Source organism: Micromys minutus (genome assembly GCF_963924665.1).
Source record: "Micromys minutus genome assembly, chromosome: 30".
Taxonomy (NCBI): domain Eukaryota; kingdom Metazoa; phylum Chordata; class Mammalia; order Rodentia; family Muridae; genus Micromys; species Micromys minutus.
In genome coordinates, this window is record NC_137965.1 from 31,822,004 (window position 1) to 31,841,753 (window position 19,750).

General features: G+C 49.8%; 2 protein-coding genes across 4 annotated transcripts; one reads left to right on the top strand and one right to left on the bottom strand.

Moving 5' to 3' along the window:
- Positions 1-926: 926 nt before the first annotated feature.
- On the top strand, positions 927-1,904 carry COX6B2 (cytochrome c oxidase subunit 6B2; the record flags this gene model as incomplete). Its single annotated transcript, XM_080941768.1, has 3 exons — positions 927-1,038; positions 1,587-1,687; positions 1,775-1,904. 3 exons carry the CDS (start codon positions 927-929, stop codon positions 1,826-1,828), a joined length of 267 nt encoding a protein of 88 aa, XP_080797894.1. The 3' UTR covers positions 1,829-1,904.
- A 3,706-nt stretch (positions 1,905-5,610) lies between these two features.
- KMT5C (lysine methyltransferase 5C) lies at positions 5,611-12,533 on the bottom strand. Of its 3 annotated transcripts, none has more exons than XM_080941841.1 (9): positions 12,460-12,533; positions 10,759-10,968; positions 10,447-10,612; positions 10,025-10,134; positions 9,655-9,818; positions 9,516-9,535; positions 7,110-7,210; positions 6,834-6,976; positions 5,611-6,731 (listed from the first exon to the last, which is right to left on the bottom strand). In XM_080941841.1, the coding sequence occupies exons 2-9, from the start codon at positions 10,866-10,868 to the stop codon at positions 6,208-6,210; spliced, it is 1,338 nt and encodes a 445-aa protein (XP_080797967.1). In that variant the 5' UTR covers positions 10,869-10,968; positions 12,460-12,533; the 3' UTR covers positions 5,611-6,207. The 3 variants fall into 3 exon arrangements, with proteins under 3 accessions (XP_080797967.1, XP_080797966.1, XP_080797965.1); XM_080941840.1 differs by having other exon boundaries at positions 7,110-7,246; XM_080941839.1 differs by having other exon boundaries at positions 7,110-7,246; positions 9,459-9,535.
- Between the last annotated feature and the right edge of the window lie 7,217 nt (positions 12,534-19,750).

The window sequence follows — 19,750 nt, forward strand, 5'->3', positions numbered from 1 at the left end:
AATCAAAATGCCTTGAAACTAGACTCATATGATAAATACAAGGCCTAAATAAACAGCTGTAGAATATATATATATATATATATCCCTACGCTCTTGGGAGCCTTTCTCTCTGCTAGTCCCCTGAAACATTCTCTGCCTTTCTCTTCCTGCAGTAAGCAGCGACCCAAGGATTTGAGATAACACAATGCAGGAGACTCGATCTGTCAGCAAACTGTCCAGATGCCCAATGAGGCCAGGTACCCTTGAGATCCAGAAGACCTGGAAGGAGTGGGTCTTAGGGGCCAGGAATCATACATACCGTCTTTCCTCCTTCCCTCACAGGCCAGCAGGGTGCTGCGTACCCTCGATTGTGAGGCTGAGTGCTGAGAACACCAAGTGTGATCGCAGAGGGGGAGGGGGATCCTCCTTCTCCCATAGAGACCAGAGCTAGATATAAGTTTATATTATTGGGGAGGATGGGGCAGGGCAAATGTCAGGGAGAAGCTCAACTTCATAGGGATTAAAAGTCCTAGTCTGAGACTCAAAGCCCTGTCTTTGTGCTGGTAAGTGTATGCGCTCCTGTGGGCCGGTCCCCCAGGGGCACTGCCTACAAGAACTAGGGGGCGGGGCCTCCACTGATCCCACCCCCACATTACAGACGGCTCCTATTGGCTGGAACTCCCTAAGGGCCAGCCAATCCGGCCTGAGGGTCGTTTTTTTTTTTTTTTTTTCTCGTGCGCTCGGGGGACCAACTCTCACTCTCAAGCTAAAAGCACCGGTGGACTTCATAGCCCTGGTGTTCCAACTTCTACGTTGGTCCACTTCAGTCTGGTGAGGACGGGGTGGGTGACGTTTAGAGTGGGTCAGGAGCTGGGGAAGGTGGAAGCGCGGGGCGTCCCCTAGTCCCCACGGGCCCTGCACTCCTTCCTGCAGGAATTGCTACCTGAATGTTGGGTGTTCAAGCCCAGAAGCCCTCTTCGGGCCAACGGACAACGCCGCCCTTCGACCCGCGCTTCCCTAACCAGAACCAGACTCGTAACTGCTACCAGAATTTTCTGGGTGAGACCGGTTGAGCCAAATTAGAGGGGAGGCCCCCACCTGGAGACCGTTGGAATGGGAGACTGCGCTGTGGCCTGAAAGGGTGGGGCCTGCACCAAAGTGGGTGGGGCTGAGCCATGGAGGGGCGGGTCCTGGGATGGCGGGTGTAAGAGTGCCACATTGAGGTGAAATGGATTGAGCCAGGAGGGATGGAGCCTTGTCTGTAAAGGGAAAGACCAGGACTGAGGGGGCGAGATCAAGAGAAAAGGAGCGGGACTTGAGGTGAAAGGAGGCACCTGATCTGGAGCCAGCTGGAACTGAGTCCTGGAGGGGAAGGCGAGGCAGACAACCAGAAGGGACTAGACATCTCTAGGTGATGAACCTCAGTCAAGAAGGGAGTCTGGGGGCTGGAATGGAAAAGATGAACCCGATTGGTTGGAAAGGGTGAGACTGTCCTGGAAGGCCTGGGAATGGTAGGTAGGGTGGGTTTAGAGGGCCGTGGCGTAACCTGTTCTTGACTGGGCATGGTTTGCCTCGCGATCCCCACTCCCACCCGAGGCACTCTGCAGACTATCACCGGTGTGTGAAGACCATGAATCGCCGCGGAAAGAACATGCAGCCCTGCGAGTACTATTTCCGTGTATTCCATTCACTGTGTCCCATCAGCTGGGTGAGAGGGCAGAGAGGGGTTGGTGGAAGGGTAGTAGTGGCTTAAGACGCAGGCTGAGCAGCCGCTGGGGTCCCTTTGCCTCTGCAGGTGCAGCGCTGGAATGAGCAGATCAAGCAGGGAACTTTCCCGGGCAAAATCTGACCTTGTACTTGAGCGCTGTTCCCGCGGTGGCATCAACCCCCAGTGACCACTGTCCTCTCATCAAGCTCCAGCCCTCCTCCACTTTGTCTTTATGCCACAAATAAAGTTATGGTGCTGCTAATATTTGTTTCTTTTCTTGTTAATTGTGTTTGAGACAGGGCATCTCATGCTAATCCTGGAATTTAACTGGCAGACTAGATGGCTGGAGTCCTCCCATGTCTGACTTCCCAGCACTGGCATTACAGTCAGCCATGGGGCCATTGTACCAGGCTTTTTGCAGGCATGTTGGGGACCCATGCATACATGGTGACTTACTGGCTGAGCCCTTGAACACTTCTTCTTTTGATCATGGGCACAAGAAGGATTGCAGCTCTGTGAGTGAAGGCAGTCATAATTCCCAGGCAGGTAAATATAAACAAGCTGAGAGGCTCCTGTGTCTTGCTTTTGATCATGATATCAAGATCTCAACATTGAAGTTAGCCCATGTATTTAGTCCAGCACTCCAAAGGCAGAGAGGCATGTGATCTCTATGGATTTGAAGCTAGTTACAATGAGTTCAAGGCTACATTACACAGTGAAATGCTGGCAAAACACAGCAATAAAACACTCTCTAAAAACATCAACAAAACCTTTTCCAGCTACAGGGCTCCACTATGTCCTGACTCTCAACTGCTATACCAGTCTGCAGATGTGCTCCTCAGCCTCCTGTCTGGGCCATCACCCCTCCACCCCTCCCGTCTTCATCCCATGACCCAAGGTTGTTCCATTATTCCCTGACTGTCCTGCTTCGATGCTTTATTAGCTTTTAATAATGCTGTGCCTCCTATGTCCTTCCAAAAATGTCCTGTCACCATAAGAGCCTTCTTGTCCTGACTGCCACAGAGACTTGTCCATCCTTCAGCACCCCAAAACCCAGCACATCTGGTTTTAACTTAAAAAATGTATATGAATAAAATACTCATGTATACACACACACACACACACATACCTTGAACACCTTGTACCCATGGAGGCCAGGAGGGAGCCTTAAATGTCTTAGAACTTACAGTTGTAAATGCTCGTAACCACTGAGCTATCTCGCCAGCATCCTGCCCCTTTAATTTCTAATGCAGGTCTACCCTGTGCTCGCGTGGAGCCATCTATCCTTTTGTCCATACATGATGTTTCTTCCACGGACCCTTTAGTACACTCACGCTTCTCTCTGAATTATCCTTTCTTCCCATCGTTTCCAATCATTCTGGGTCCAGATGCCCCCAAACCTGAGTGACACCATTTTATGGACAAGTCTATGTAGCCCTTGAACCAGAGAGATCCACCCATGTCTGCCTCTCATACTGGAATTAAAAGTGTGCCACCACCATCACGTCTCAGTAACTCCCAGACCCCCTTTTAAAAATGTGTGAGTGGGTGGGCACTGTTGGGAGGTGGTCAGAAGAGGACATCGGATGCCCTAGGGCTGGAGTTACTGGAAATTGTGAGTAGCCTAATGCCAGGTCCTCTGGAAGAACAGTAAATATTTGTAACCACCTTCTCTCTCTTCTTTAAAGATTTATTTGTTATGTATAAGTACACTGTAGCTGTTTTCAGACAATCAGATATCATTACAGATGGTTGTGAACCACCATGTGGTTGCTGGGATTTGAACTCAGGACCCCCGGAAGAGGAGTCAGTTAACCACTGAGCCATTTCTCCAGCCCTGAGCCTTCTCTTTATCCTGAAGAGTGACCCTGTTTATTGTTCTGATATAGTCTCTTGTAGCCTCAAACTATTAATTCTCCTGTCTTGCAAGTGCTGGGATTACAGCCACCAAGCTCAGTACTAGTAATCCTAAAGGAAGCCAGAGGCCTCTAGCTGGCTGTGCTGGCCTCTTCTGTTACCCACAGCTATCAGTTTCCTACCTAGACCTGAAATAATCTCAGACTCTGTCTTAAAAGGCCTCAGGTAACATCTAACTGCCAGGTTCAGAGATAACTTTGAAGTCATCATCCTGAGTGACCAACCTCAGTGTCTCCAGCTATAAACCAAGAAGCAGGATAGAAGGGTTGGCTGAGCTTCTAGGTCTGCCGGGTCCCACCCTTGATGACCGGTTTACCACCTGCCCCATGGGCTACTCACCACCCAAGACACACCCCAGATGGTCTGGGATGACTACCTCCAGACCTTGGCCTCAGAGCTGTCTGACCACAACCTGAGAGGGAGGGGCAGGGTGGAAGTCCAGGGTAATGACAAGGCTACAGAAGACACTGGTCACTCAACATCCCGACAGGTGGTGTTGCTGATAAAACAGCAACTGGCCAGAGGGCACTGTCAGGGGAGGAGGCTAAATGTTGCCTGAAGACTTAATAACATCACCCAGTTAGGTGTCTGGAGCACAGGATGAGCAGCTGGGCACCATTTGTCCTGCCCAGAATACATGCTCTCCCAATACCCACTTCTTCCTCTATCTCCTCTCCTCCTCAGGTCCATACTCCCTTTTGTCATTGTCACTTGACTATTTCCTACACCTTTCCAACTCATTTTAAAGCCAGAGAGGCATCAAGCTTTCCAAGTAGAAAAGGCTGGCTTCAAACTCACAGCGAGCCACTTACCTCTGCCTCCTAAATGTTGGGATTAAATGTGCATGCCATTACTACCTGTCCACTCCGGGCCATTCTTATAATCCTGGCCAACTTTGACTTGCACAAGGAGCTGGACCACACCTTGCCTACCAGCTCCACTTGGACTACTTGCCTCCACCACAAACTTTCAGCAGCTCCTAGCCCTCCCCTCCCCCCAGCTAGTGTTTCCCGTGATTCCAGGGCCAGGGCCAGGGACAAGGCCAAGTTCTGTCTCTTAGCAGCCTCCCCTGCTTAGAGGATTTGAAACCAGTTGCCCTGTTTTTCCTCTTCCCTCTAGTTCTGTAGTTCCTCAGAAATCTTTCTTCCTGGGACTACTTGCGGGTTTCATGTGCTTCCTGAGTAGAGAGGCCAAAACATCAAAATGGCTCTGTTGCTCTTCAGGCTTTGTCCTATAGATCTTCAGGACCCTACTTCACTTCCAGACACTGGCTCTCCCCATAGGACCCTATGGCTCTGGGTCATCAGATCAACCTCCAAGGTTCTCTGAAAACAGGTCAGGGAAGCCCCACTGAGGGAGGACCAGTCTCCAAGCTGGCTTTTGTCTTGGTTCTTTTTCTGTATGAAGGCTCAAATTTAGAACTTGGTACCTGCTAAGGAAGCCTCTCCCACTGAACTGTATCCCCAGCTTGTTTCACTCCTTGCGTATGAGGACAACAGGGCTACATGAGGTTCCCTCTGGCCTTGGCAAGGCTGAGCTCTTGGCCTCACTTATATTTCCTCTCAACCTGAACAGGCCCACCCCCACGTGCAGTTCCACTATGGATAGCCTAGAACTTCCTGTGTAGATCAGGCTAGCCTTGAACTTACACAAATCTGTCTGCTTCTGTCTCTTAAGTATTGGGATTAAAGGGGTGCCACCACACCAGGCCCTGCTCTAGATCTGGTTGACAAGTGACAAACCCTGTATAGTCTCAGACAAGCCACTCTGTTCCCCAGTCATAAGTTATTGGTTATCTCCTCAGTTCCACAGCAAAGAATGCATTTGATCATGTCCTATAAGCATTGTTTGTGCAGTTACAGGGCTTTATCTCAGTCCAGCAGTCCCCAGAACCCACTGCCCTCTCCCTTTTTAAGGCGTATCAGCGTAGCTGTCAGTCTCCCAAGCATACCACCTCATCTTCCCAGCCAAGCTAAGATCTCACCCTCCAACATAAAAAACTCCTAAGGGTTTACAATGTTTTAATAAAAAGTTCAAGTTCTTCCAATCCCCCATCATACCCCATTCTGGTGTGGGGAGGAGAGGGAGCCTCCCCTACACCCCAGTAGCACCAGGGATAGCACCGTGAAAAAGATGAGGTCACACCTGGCCTCCCTGAGACCCATGGGACAGAGCCAAGTATGTGGCTAACCCACCCCATCTGACTGCCCCTACCTCCATCAATTGCAGAGCTGAGAGCCAACTCACTCCCCACTGTGGGAGCAGTTCGGGGGAGGGGGGCAAACCCCCAAGTCGATTCCACCTCCTGAGGCCTGGTCTCCTGAAGAGTTGCCATGGAGTGGCCCCACCCACTTATGGCTTTGCTCCCTGGGGAGGAAGAGGCTGAGGGGAGGGGAATGACTCCTACAGTCCTGAGGTGGGGGCAGGGACGGAAATGGGGATATCAAATAGCCAGGGCTCCTTGCTGGGTTGGGGCTGGATGAGGAGTCAGCAGCTATAGAGCAACAAGGATCAACTCTCTAGGGGTGTCCCAAACAACACACTCCCAAGGTCAGACCTAGGTTAAGGGTCAGCTCCCTCCTTCCCTTCCGTGAAGCAGCCTATCATGGCTCACTGCTGTTGATGTCCAGATCAATAGAACCATGACTGACCACTAGCCGGAGGCGCTTAGGTGGGCAGAAAGGAGCGAAGGCAAGGGCCTGCTTAGGGATGAGGTCAGGGGTGGGGACAGGACCTGGGCTCCCAGCAGGGGCCGGAGCAGCTGGTAGAGTTGGGGCTAGGCGGGTAAGTTCCACACGCACCACAGAAGGTAGCCCATAGCGCCGGGCCCAGTACCAGTCCTCTTGTGGGGTCCAGCGAGTCTGGGGGAGCAGATGTAGGGTCACCATGGCCTCAGCCCGTAGCTGGCAGTGGGGACCACAGCCTCCACACCGGTGTAGGGAGATACAGGCAGTCTGGAGGACAGGGGGTAATGAAGCCTGGCGGATCCTGGGGCGCCGGTGACGGCGGCGACGACGGCGCTTCCGGGGACGTACTCTGGGTTGGGTCTGAGGCACCCACTGGAGCCAGAGGGGCAAGCAGTCCAAGCGGGGGCTGACAGGCAGCAGGCATGGGGGCTGGCAGGCAGCTGGGGAGGTCAGAGTGGACAGAAAGTGAAAGGTGGTCAACAGTTCTTTCTCTGGACAGATCAGAAAAGGTGACCCAAAGGGTAAAGAACAGGCGTGCTCACCACAGAATAGGTCAGGACGCAGTGGGGACAGGTCCAAGCCCTGCTGCAGACGCCTCTTTGTCTCTCGGAGTTCATACTTGTCCAGAGGCTGTGGCCGAGGCTCTGGCTCCCTGGGCTGAAGCCTGAAAGCTCCCTCACCTTTTCTGCAGAACAGAAAAGGGCAAAGGGAGATGCTGGGCTGGACATGTTTGACGGTGAACCCTGAGGATGCAGTCCAGCCCAGTAACCGTTGGCCTCCCAGGGCAGGCTGACACACCCTGCCCACTCAGTGCCTACCTCTCACAGGTAAAGCATTCACAGTGCTCATTCTTCTCACCGAAGAAGCTCTCACCATAGAAGCAAGTTACTTCATCCCCCGGCTCAATGTCCCGTAGCACCTTTACACAGGCGGTATTCCCATCTGAGGGCACAAACTGAGGCCATGCCCCCTTAGCACCCTAGCCTGGAGCGCAGGGCAGGAGCTGTACAGCTCCACCACCTGGCCAGTCACCCAGGTCCAAGGGTTCTGTAATGAGTCAAGCCACAGCTGAGGAGCCCACTCCTACCCCACCGTTTATCGGTAGCTACACAGAGCCCCTTAAGAACCTACCTTCTGTGTCTACCCCTCCCTGTCAGGCAGGATGCGGTGCCACTCTGACTTGTGGACAAATGCCAAGTTCCACCCCTCAAACCTACCCGTGTCCCCAGCAGTGTCCCTCAGGAGCCACTCCTCCTTGCCGCTCTGCCTCTGTGGCTACTTCTCAGTCTCCCAAAGCTTGTATCTACTCTGCAGCCAAATACCCCCTGACCTGCACTTAGGGTCACTCAGCCTGAGGCTACTCTATAGGCTCCACATATGGATCTACCTCGGCACTCCCTGTTTGGGAGGGAACACGGTCACCATCTAGCTAACTAGCCAGCCACCCAAACCTGACACCCAAAGTGAACCAACAAGCCTTCCTGCCTGATGGCCTTCGGGCCTGAGGGTAGCACCTCCTAGATCCTTGTCCTCCTCTCATCCTGCTGCTCTTCCTTGACTTGGTCCTTCACCACCGTGAGGTCTGTCAGTCTCCTCATGGCCACCCTCATCCGTCCACTTCTTCCCTTTCCACAGCCTCCTACACACTGCTGCCATAGCCATCCAAAAACCAACCTTCATCTCACCACTAGAGGGAGAGCTGACTGAGTTTAGTAGTTAGATTACCACCATCTTTAGTTATGGGTGCCTCTGAGCCACATGGTGTAAAATGTTTGTCATCTTGTGCCTGATTTTCTTCAACATGTAGGAAAACTCTTGCTCCTCCAGAGCCTGCTGATTCCAGACCACTATACTCAACAAGCTGAGGACCGAGAGCAGCGTGCCCTTCCTTTCTATTCCACTCTGTCTGCGTGCAAGGCAAAGGGTGTAGTGAAGGCTTTGTGTCATTCATGTCAAACGCCTGTGACATGGAACAAGTTTTATACATTCTCGGGTGTTCACCATCTGACCCAACAACAGTCTTAGGGGTGTCAGTGGGCGAAACAGAGGCCAGGACATACAGCCATAACTCTTTCCAGTTCTGAGTCGGGAAGCTGAGCGCTGGCCTTACTCATGTCACGGGTGCTCCCACAGAGGGCCAGAGGTCTGTGTCCTGACAGAAGACAAACGGGGAGCTTCTGGGGGACTCCCCTTACCTTCAGTTACTATTATTATTATTACTACTATTTGGTTACACACACACTCATTTTTATTTTATGGTCATTGGTGTGCTACATGCATGTATGTCTGTGTGAGGTATAAGAAGCCCTTGACATAGACCTACACACAGGTGTGGATGGCCACATGGGTGCATCCAGTGACTGCTCTTAACCATGGAGCCTTCTTTCTAGTCCCTGTCTTAACTCTTTGAAGACGGACCTTGTTACTATATAGTCTTCGGTGACCCAAAATTCACTATGCAGACCAAGCTGACCTCTATCTAACTTGAAGTAATCCTCCTGCCTCTGTCTCCCAAACACTGATTTCACAGGTACAAGGCAGGAGGGCGCTCAACTAAAACTCTGCTTTTGTTCTTGTTGGTCCTGTGGGCTGATCTCAGGCCACTCATGTGCTAGGCAAGGACACTGCCACTGAGCTACAAGCCAAGATGTCTGTTTTGTTTCTGTGGCACTAACTCAGGGTCTCACACACTCTAAGCAAGCACCTTACCCCGACTACATCCCTAGCCCTTCTGAAATACAGTTTCACTGAAGTTGCCAAGATTAACCTAGAACTTAGAATTTTTCTGCCTCAGTCTCCCAAGATGCACGACAGGACAATATTACATCCCACTGGACCTCCCAAACCCTTTACAGCATGTTCAGGCCAGTTACCTTCTCCCTCTCTTACTCTGCCCTTCCACTCAGTTTCTTAGCAGAGGTCCTTAGCCTCCTGGAATTTCCTGGCTTCTCCCCTGCCTTGACCTTCAAAGCTGCCTGGTGAGATTAGCCACCTGCTAATTTGTCTCCCCATCACACCCTTGCCTCCATTTCAGTCAGTAACCCAGGGTCCGCTACCACTGATGCCCCTTCTTCCTGTTTGATGTCCCTGAGGGTGCATGCCTTCCCATGCTGCCCACCCTAGGTGCTGCTACCAGCTATGAGGGACTGCAAAGGGTAGAAAATCACCCTGTCGGGTGAGGCAGTCCAAAGCCCGTCCTTCTCATACTCTCCAGTCGGCCTCACCTTGCAGTTGGGTCTGCAGTCTGCCGCCATTGGGTGGACAAGAGAGAAAAGAGAAAGAGTGAACAACTGAAGACAGCCCCCTCCCCTGTTTCATGCACCTGCCTGCACCCCAGCACCCTCTCTCTAGCCTTGCCCTCACCATGGTTGATGAAGGCAGCTGGGCCAAGCCACAGCTGGGCACTCCTTTTCCGGGTGGAGTACATGATGCTAAAGTCGTTCTCGCCAGTCCTAAGCAGGTATTCGTCTTCCTCACGCAGCTCCGCAATGCACCCCACCAGCAGCTCCAGCTTCTCATTCTTCTTCCTGCCAAGAGGCTAGGCTATAGGGCTCTGAGCGATGCCTTCCAGTCCGTGCTGGGGATGAGGGCCTCTCACGCAGAAACATCCTGGGAACAGAAGCTCGGAGGCACAGGCCAGCTGCTGTTTCCTCCATTCATTCTCAGCTCCACCATGCCCTCCAGTGTCACTAATCCTACTTCCCCTGGGTCTCTGCTCCCAGCAGCCCCTTACCAAGCACGGGTAGACACAATCTTTGCCCCATTGGTCTCCATGGAGTAGCGGGTGCAGGGCAGAATGGTGAAGCCACTCTCTGGCAGGAAGGCGCGGAGGTAGGAAAAAATCTGAGAAGAGTGGAGGAGGACAGGAAGGTGAGCAGGGCCAACCACAAGGTCCTCTTTCTCTTGGGCCAGGTCTACTTTGTCACTGTGTGGCCTGGGTCCTCTCTGGGTCTAGGTGTCCTCATCTGGCAAAGGAAGAGGAGTGTGGACTCAGCTCACCCACCCCCAATTCTCTTCTAGGATTCTGAGCCTCCCCTGTAGGCTGTCCCCAGCAGCCAGGCCGTCTTGGACTCGGGGCTACTCTCCTGCACCTCTACAACCTGCCAGAACGGAAAGAGCACAGCGCCGGGCAGCATGGGGTGCGGGCTCCCTCACGTGGGTCTTGAGGGCGGCCTCCTGCCGAGGGGCGCGGTTCTGGAAGTAGTGGGCCATCCAGCCTCCCAGTGTCAGGGCTCGGAATGCAGCCTCCAGGTCCCGTTGCCTTAGGAAAGCTTCCAGTGCTGAGCGAAGGTGGTGCTGTCGTCGCAAGGTGGGCACGGGGCTGGGAGAAAGGGTGTGCCTGGGTTCCAGGAACTCCGAGGCCTCTAGTCCCCACCCAAAGCTTCAAGGAGACCAGGCTGAGCGTTGTAAAAATACAAGAGAAAGGGTCCAGGACCCAGGACCCATTACCTCCAAATTCCCCCTCACCTGACATTCATCTTATGGGTGCGGAAGCCGAGGTAGGGGTCAAGGACGAGGCTGGTGGCCAGGTCATCATTCTCACAGAGTTCTCGGGCTGTCACTCGGTCAGGCCCCATGGTGCTCTAAGAACCAGGCTACTTCTGGCACAGAACAGGGTACGTGGATATGCCACTTGGAAGCTGCATGGCTTGTCTGTGGGCCCCAGAACTTGCTTATCTGTAGGAGAGCATAGGGGTGGGGGTTAATATTGACTCTACAGAAGAATGACACCTCACAGGTACTTTTGAATGAGGAAATCCTAAGAGAAATACAGTCTCCTGTGCATTAAATACTTCCCTCTCCTCTTGCAGAGCAGATGCATGCCCACCCCCAATCACACACTACCTTCCCAAGATGTCAGCACACACAAAGACCACCTTGCCAACTGCACATGGAGGAGACAGGTCCCTGTGTACCCAGGGGGAAGGAAGATTAATTGGCAGTCTGAAATAACTCCAAAGACTTAGCATTGCAGGAGGGAGTCAGAATAGCTGGGCTCTCATCAAAGGAAAGGGGAAATGAACTCCATGTTTTGAGCTTCCTGCCTGCCTTTGCTGACCCTTGCTAGGCTGATTTTCTTGTCCTCATTACCTCCTTCCAAGGTCATCCCCCTCTAGGGAGTGGTCAAAAGGTTGTGGGTGGAACCCAGGAAGCCATTAGGAGGATAAAGGATCCAGTACCTCATCCCCCAAGAAGGATTCCAGCAAAGGGAAGGCTTTGAGAGGACAAAAATAGAAAGAAGGAAGAGAGAATAGAGAGAAGGAATAAGTCAAAACAATAGGGTAGGAGGCAAAGAGGGGAAAAAAGAGATTCAGAAAACCAAATCAAATAAAATGGAGGGACAGGTTACCCAGTACCCTCACTATGGTATGACAGTTCTGCACTTTGGGAGAGAGCAAGGGGGCAGAGTGTGTCAGACACACTCTACCACTCTGGTAGAAGATCTGGAAAAAACAAGTCTGGGTTAAATGGAGAGGGCGCTTAGAAAAAAGCCTGGAAGCTGGGAAAAGACAAAGCCAAGTATAGGAAGTATGATAGGAAGGGAAAGGGGAGAGAAACATGGAAGAAAGTCAGGAAGGATTTGCGGGGGGGCGGGGGGGGCGGGCAATAAGGCACCTGCGGTTGCAAGGGAGGAGCCCACGAAATCCAAAGGGTAGATACGCCTAGGGTCCACGGGAAGGGCTTAGCGGTTCCAAGCAGGGTTTGGGGAAAGTCCTGGGGGATTTGAAGTGATGGAAACCTGAAAGATTCTAGGGGTTTGAGGAGGGAATCGAAGGTGCTAAGTAGCCAACTAAAGTCTGGGAAGGTTGCAGAAGGGGACTGGGGAAGCAGGGAGTCAGAGGAAGGGCCTCAGAGGCCAGGATAGTGAGACAGGAGTCAGGAAGTGCCCAGAGTGTGACAGGGTAGGTTAAAATGCAGGAAAAGGTGGCGGACTGGGCCCTGGTGGGGCAGGGAGCGACTCCTAAGGTGCAAGGAAACACCTGAGAGTAAGAGAGGGATCTGCATGGGCTCCAAGGGTGCAGGGAAGGCTACGAGTGAGGAGCGCGTAGATCCGCGGTGAGAGGAAGGGCCCGGGGACAGCCGGGTCAGGGGGTGACTGGGAGGCCGGGCGGCGCGGGGAGGGGGCCAAGAGGGGGCTCAGAGGTCGGGCCCCGCGCCGCCCCTCACCCGCTTCTCCTCCTCCTTCTCCTTTTCAGGCACCCGCGTTGCAGACGCCACCTCCACCCACCGCCTCCTTCGGCTCTCGGCAGACACAGCCGCCGCGCCTCCCCTCTGCCGGGATGACAGACAACTCAACCTTCTATTGGTCCAGTCCACCGTCATTCCTCCGTTGCTATGAAACCTGCACTAGTCTTATTGGCTAACTCTCATTGCTCTCTTTTTCCCGCCTCTCCTGGCCCCAGTCTGTGCCCTGACAAAACCCCACCACGCCCACTCTGTCAATAAATCCAGCAAGCTACAGCTAATGGCTCGGATTGCTGTCATTCAGACGTTGCTATAGAAATATGTTCCACCTCTTCATACGCACTGCCCAAAATCTTTGCTTTCATTGGCTCAAAGAGCCGTCGCTCCAATCGAAACTCTGTCTGGGTCAGGTTATTCAGGTCCAAGTGAAGAGGGTGGGCTCTGTCAGATACAAACTTCGTATTTTATTGGTTGGCCTTGGGCATGACCACGCTTCCATTCGCTAAGGCCTTCGCCCAACACCCTAGAGTCCCGAGCTCTATTCTCTTTCTTTCAGTTTGAGGGGGGTCAGCATTTCTGAGTGAACCAGGAAGAAAAGAGGTAAATGTATAAGCACTCCACTGTTGCCAACGGCCCCAAGAGAGAAACCATTGGTTGTCATAGCAACAAAACTTCATTGCCATCCCTGCTTGGCAAGAAGACCTTTTCATTTCCCAATATTCCTTATTTATCGTTTGGGAAATTGTACCTACAAGACTCTGAAGTTTTCTTGTCCTGCCTATGAACAGGAAAGAGACGACGCTGAGAAGTTGGGACATAGGAGACAAGCTCTGACTCATGGGGCACTCCCACGGGGAAACCCCTGTAATTACAATCCTGCAAATATAATTAGCAGGATATCATAATTATGTCCAAACAAATAAGCTCCATGCTTGGGGCAGGCAGTCTTTGTTTTTCTTTTTCATGAGTTATCTATTTGGTGGGTTAGAACAATGCCCGCAGCACAGAATGTTTTGTTAATACAGACTGAACAGAGATAGAACATTGAGATGGCCCAGTGGGTAAAAGCACCTGCCCACAAGTTTGACAGCCAGGATCCGCGTGATGGGAAGAATGTACCGACTCCCGAAGGTCGTCTTTGACCTCCACATTCATGCCAAGGCCTGTGCATCCTCACACCAGCACACACTCAGACACAATACATGAAAACTTCGTAGCTTCTCTTTTGAGACATGTAGCTTTGGCTGTCCTAGAACTCAGCATGTAGACCAAGCTGGCCTTGAACTTACAGTGATCCTCCTGTCTCTGCTCCAGAGTGCTGGAATTAAAAGTGTGCACCACTGTTCCATGCCATGTACAATATTTTGTGGGTTTTGTTGATGGTGGTTTGGTTTGGTTTTGGTTTTAATTTTTTTGAGACAGGTTTCTCTGTATATAACTGGCTATCCTGAAACTCAACTCTGTAGACCAGGCTGGCCTCAAACTCAGATATCCACCTGCCTCTGCCTCCCAAGTGCTAAGGCACATGCCACTACCAATCAGCCAACATTTTTTTTTTTTTAAATATAGAATGGCTCACACATTTGTGTGTCATTTTTGCACCGGGGCCATGCTAATCTCTCTTGTCCCAGTTTTAGTATATGTGCTGCCGAAGGGAACACCAACATTTTGTTTTTAAGGAGGCTGAAGTTTTGCACTGTTCTGTGATCTTGGGGTTTTGCCAACTCACACCTTTATGGTTCTGTTTACAAAGCAAATATACACTGGAACACTTTCAGGTGTCTGAGGTCCATGCCTCACTACCCTTATCTCTCCTGAGTTCTAAGACAGCTCCGTACCCTAAGCATCTTTCCAGATAAAGATGATTATATCTTCCTTAGGTGCCGTCACATTGTGTGAGATTTTCAAACAGCTAATAAAAATATATTTAAGAAAAGAAAGTCCACTAAATAGCAAAGTGTCTTCCAGACTGTTGAAGTGGATTCCAGGATGAGGATGTAATTTGTGGGTACACAACATGCACCACGTGTGAGGCCTGTGGTTTGAGGTCCATTTTGGGAGAAAAAGAGATGTGCCTGGCAAACAGCTGGGCAGAGAGATTCAGTACAGCAGCATGGTTACTCTGCTGGAGTACACGCGTGTCCTTAGGATACGTCTTTAATCCCAAACAATGACGGTAAAGTTAGTTTGTAGAAGAAAACACCTATGTTTGAAAGAGATGTTAAATGAGAAACAGATGAAGTGACAAGTCAGAGAAAGAGGTGATAGAATATGATACACCTAACTCTCTTGAAACCAGAGAGAAAATAGAGATCAGGGCAGAGAGAGTGAAGGAGAGAGGGCACTTTTACCAGGACAGTTGTACAGAGACGGGTTTCAGAGAGAGAAGCCAGATGATTAGAACAGATTACCAAAGTTAGTCTGAGGCCAAGCAGAGCATTTCAGGAGAAGCAGAGAAAAGCTGGGTTGGATCAGTCAGCAGGGAGAAGAGTTTGAGCCAAAACAGCTGCGTTGACCAGCCAGCCAGAGTTCAGAAAGAGCTAGAAAGGGAGAGCTTATTCAGCAGTAAGTCTCAGAGAATGAAAACATTTTAGGCTTAGATAAGGTTGTATGGAGGCGAGAAGCTTCTAGAACTAGGCCTCGGGTAGCAGACAGAGGTGGTAAACCTTCAAGTCAACAATCACATCAGGCAAATGGAAGACACTTTGACACAACTGACCTTGTGCCATCAGCCAAGGGAGCAGCCCAGGTGTTCTTTGAGAAAGAGTTGGGACAGGATTTCATCTATCCAAGGCTGATCTTTATGACCTTGAATTCCTTATGAATTCCTTAATGTTTTTGCCTAGACTTTCAGAGTGCAGACATGACAGCCCCTGTCATGCTGCCTTTACTTGGTGCTATATGTCAAGCCCAGGGCTTTGTCCATGCTAGGAAGACCTCCACCAACTGATTTATATCCTCGGAGAGCTTTTGTTTCTTTATTTTGTTGTTTTCTTGTTTTGAGACAGGGTTTCTTTGTGTCCTGGAGCTCCTTCTATAGACCAGGGTGGCCTCCAACTTAGAAATCTACCTTCTTCTGTCTCCCAAATGCTGGGATTAAAGATATTTGCCACCGCTGCCCAGCTGCCTTTTGTGTTTCTGAGATAGTTACTTATAGCCAGAGCTAGCCTGGAAGTCACTATGTAGTTCAGGCTGTACTTAAACGTAGAAGAGCCTCCTGCCTCAGACTCCAGAGTCTGGAATTACAGGTACCTGACTCTAACCCCATAAGCACAGGTAAGCTGTCACAGGCCCCCAGACCTTAGCACAGGGACGCCATGATGGGCAGGGTGTTCTGGCCATGGAATCTAGCTCACAGACAGCATCCTCTGTGAATAGATATCTAAAATCCATCAAAGTTCATGGTTCTGGAAAAGTTTCAAGCTGAACTAGTCTTATTTTGGCTTCTGCAGCTTTGTTTCTGGCTAAATGCTTTTCTTAACTGAAGTATGTTAAGACAGATTATGATTTTGTGATTAAAAGCTCATCCCGAGAACAGGTTGTGTCTACACTGGGATCAGGAACACACAGTGTGGTCACTGCTGACTCTCTAGGGCCTGGAGAGATGGCTCCGTGGTTAACAGTACCGCTGCTATGCCAGAGGACCCAGGTTCAAGTCCCAGTGTGCATGAGCAGCTCACAACTGTCTGTAACCCAAGTTCAGGAGATTCAACACCTTTACACAGACATACATGCAGACAACCCTCCAATGCATTTACAATATAGATAATTAAATACATAGAGCAGGCAAGACTCCAATGCATTTGCAATATAGATAATTAAATACATAGAAGTTTTTTTTTTTCTTTTGGCTTGAACCTGTGTCCAAATTGTTTTCTCTGGTGGAGCCATCACAACAAAGCCAGGACCACATAGCAAATCCCTTCTTTTGCTTTTATTTTGTTTGAGACAGAGTTTCTCTGTGTATCTTTGGCCATCCTGGAAGCAAATCCCCCACTTAAAGGCAGAAATCTGGGAGATGCTGAGCACTTCTTTAGTCTGATACTGCTCTAGTTAATGAACACATTCCTGGGTTAAAATCTGACTTTCTAACAAGGACATCTTTCTCTGACCTCCCCAGTCTTGCTGGTCTTACACTGTGTGTCTCCCATGACTTCTGTGACCTCATCCATATGATTTGGTCCCTCATCAGCTCAGCTTGCAATAATCTGGTCAACTGCCGCGATAAATGTCGAGTCTGGTTTGGATTTTTTTGATTTATTTGCTTGAAATAATGTCTCAGGATTGTCCTCTGAATTGTGCACAAGGTGTCCTAGCTTTCTGCTGCCTTCCCAGGGCTGGGATAACATATTTTTATCACTTCATTTGATTTTCTGGAGCTAGTGGAGATGGCTTACTAGGTAGAGACACTTGTAACCAACCCAGACACACACATACACACATGCACACATATACACAGATTCACACACAAATGCACACATACACCCACACACGCACATACACACTCAAACACACACACACACACACACTGAGTATACTATTTTCTTTTAAAGATTTGATGAAGGATGAAATAGTATCAGCCCCAGAAGAAGTGAGGGAGGAAAGATTAAGTTGAATGAGAGCTATTTTCCACAGACAGACATCTGTTCTTCTGGCCTTCACATGTACAAGGCAATCCCAGCATATCCACACATACACACAAACACAGAATAAATACAAAGGAAAACAAAAGGGCTGGAGAGATGGCTCAGTGGTTCAGAGCACTGACTGCTCTTCTAGAGGTCCTGAGTTCAAATCCCAGCAACCACATGGTGACCCACAACCATCTGAAATGGGATCCAATGCCCTCTTCTGGTGTGTCTGAAAACAGCTAGTGTATTCACTTGAATGAATTAAAGATTATTTAAAACAAAAACAGAAAAACAAACAAAAAAACCAAATTGAGGTAATTTTTTCCAAGTTTTCCCCTTCCCTTTGCTGACCAATGTGAAAATGGGCTCCATGAAACGGTCATAAAACAGTAAATAAAGTGTTTGGTCCAGTGGCAATACAACCTCTAAGGAGTTCTAAAGCATTTTTATCAGTCCCTAAGGAAAGTTTGAACCCACTATGCAATTACTGTATTTCTCTTCTCCTGTCTCTTGCCTTTCACCTGCTTCCTAGTCCCAAGTGTTTGTCTGTGGGAAATCTCTGTGCCACATTACCCAGTGGGGCATCAACTTTCTAGACAGGAGCTGAGGTTCTCTCTGCCTCTCTCCTCTCCCTTCCCCAGAGTCAGATCTGCCTACACCACACCCCCCATCTTCCCTCCTCTTTCCCTTTTCTTTTTCCCCCTCCATGCAAATCTTGTGCTGTCTGCAAGAGCCAAGTCACATAGTTGTCTGCTTTCCCCAGACACAGTTACTACCTCTGCAAAGCCAGGGTTTGGCCCACCAGATGCTACTAAAGACCAACAGTAGGTACAGAGGTATTCAGAATGTCAAAAAGTACAATTGATCAATGACTTAGACACAGAAGTACATCTTGAGAAGCAACAATATAGGAGGGTCCCTGAACCCCAAGGTGGAAACAGGGCTAGATGCTAAACCAGACAGAGTGCTACACCCACAGGTAATGTCCTGGGGCTTTCTCTAAACCTGTTAACCTGCCATAAGATAAGAGACAGTCTAGAAGCTGGGTGTGGCAGCTAATATGTATAATTCCTGAATTTGGGGGTGCTGAGGCAGGAGGATGAAAGGAAGCTTGGGCTACATAAAACTTTTTCTCAAAAAAAATATAAAAAGAAAGAAAGAAAAGAAAAAGAGAGACAGAAAGAAAGAGATTAATACCTACTACTGCCAAAAGTGGGGAGAAATGAAGAGAATGAAAGGAAAAAACAACAAAGGGTGAAGGGAAAGGGGGGGTTGGGCGGGGCGGACATGAGGAAGCTCAGGTTAACATTTCTTGTTGTTTTGTTTGTTGTCTTTTGAAAGGGTTTTTCTGTGTAGACCTGGTTATCTTGGAACTCACTCTGTAGACCAGGCTAGCCTCAAACTCAGACATCCACCTGCCTCTACATCACAGGTGCTGGGATTAAAGGTGTGTGCTACCCACTGCCTTGCTATTTTATTCTATTTCATTTTATTTTATGTGTGCATGTATGTACGTACACTTTGTGTGTGTGCGTGGTTTCAGAGGACAGCAAAGGAGGCTGTGAGCTATTGTGTTGGTACTGGGAACACAAGCGCTCTTAGCTTCTCAGCCATCTCTCCAAACTGTTTATTTTTTAACATGGGCACAAGAGATCAAACGCAGGCTTTCAAACTGGGAGAACAATTATTTTACCAACTGAGTCCAGCACCTCTAAGGATCAGAAACAGAAAGGGAGAGGAGAAGATACAGGCGTGAGTCAGAAGATGGACTGGGAAGGAGTGGGGAAGGGAGGGAGGTGTCACAAGTACACACACACACACACACACACACACACACACACACACATGCATACAAATGCACAAACTATAAACAAAAATGTAACTTTTTAAATGTCATCAACTGGATTCTGGTCTGGAGCCTCTGGGATAGAGCCAATAGGGCCAAACTGTATAAACTGTACATTAGCTTAATGAGACTTTCCTCAAACATAGCTCTCTAGAACTACTTCGCTAATTTGTGTTATCAGTGGTCTAACCTGTGACAACCACAGATAACACTCCTACTATTTTTGCATTAGAGGTGACTTCTGAACTCAAGCCTTTCTGAGTTAAAATCTCAAGTGTTTTGGGTCACAGTCCTTTTCTATCTCAGTATTCACACAGGACGCAGGGCTTCCTGTCAGGCAAGCAGGCTTCTACTACAACCACTGCCTTCTACAATCTCCTGAATCTATGCAATTTGAAATAATTCCAGGTATTCTGTCCTCAGGGCCACTGGGCTGTGTATATGTGTGTGAGTCATAAAGAAATGAGTCAAGAAATGAAGCATTCCCTGGGTGTGGTGCATGCCTGCCATCCCAGCCGCTGGGGGGATGAGGATAAGATCCTGCAGAGTGGGGGGGGAGGAGACGGACAGAGTGTGTGTGTGCGGGGGGGGGGGGGGGGGGAGACAGACAGAGTGTGTGTGTGCGGGGGACAGAGAGATACAGACAAAAGAAGGGACAGAGAGAAGAGAGTGAGAGGAAACAGGGAGAAAGGGAGAGAGAATATTAATGTCAGACACTCTAGGCATATTAATGGTTCAAATTAATCTTTCTCTTTGTCCTCCTCCCTCCATTTGTTTGCGGCGGGATCTCACGAAT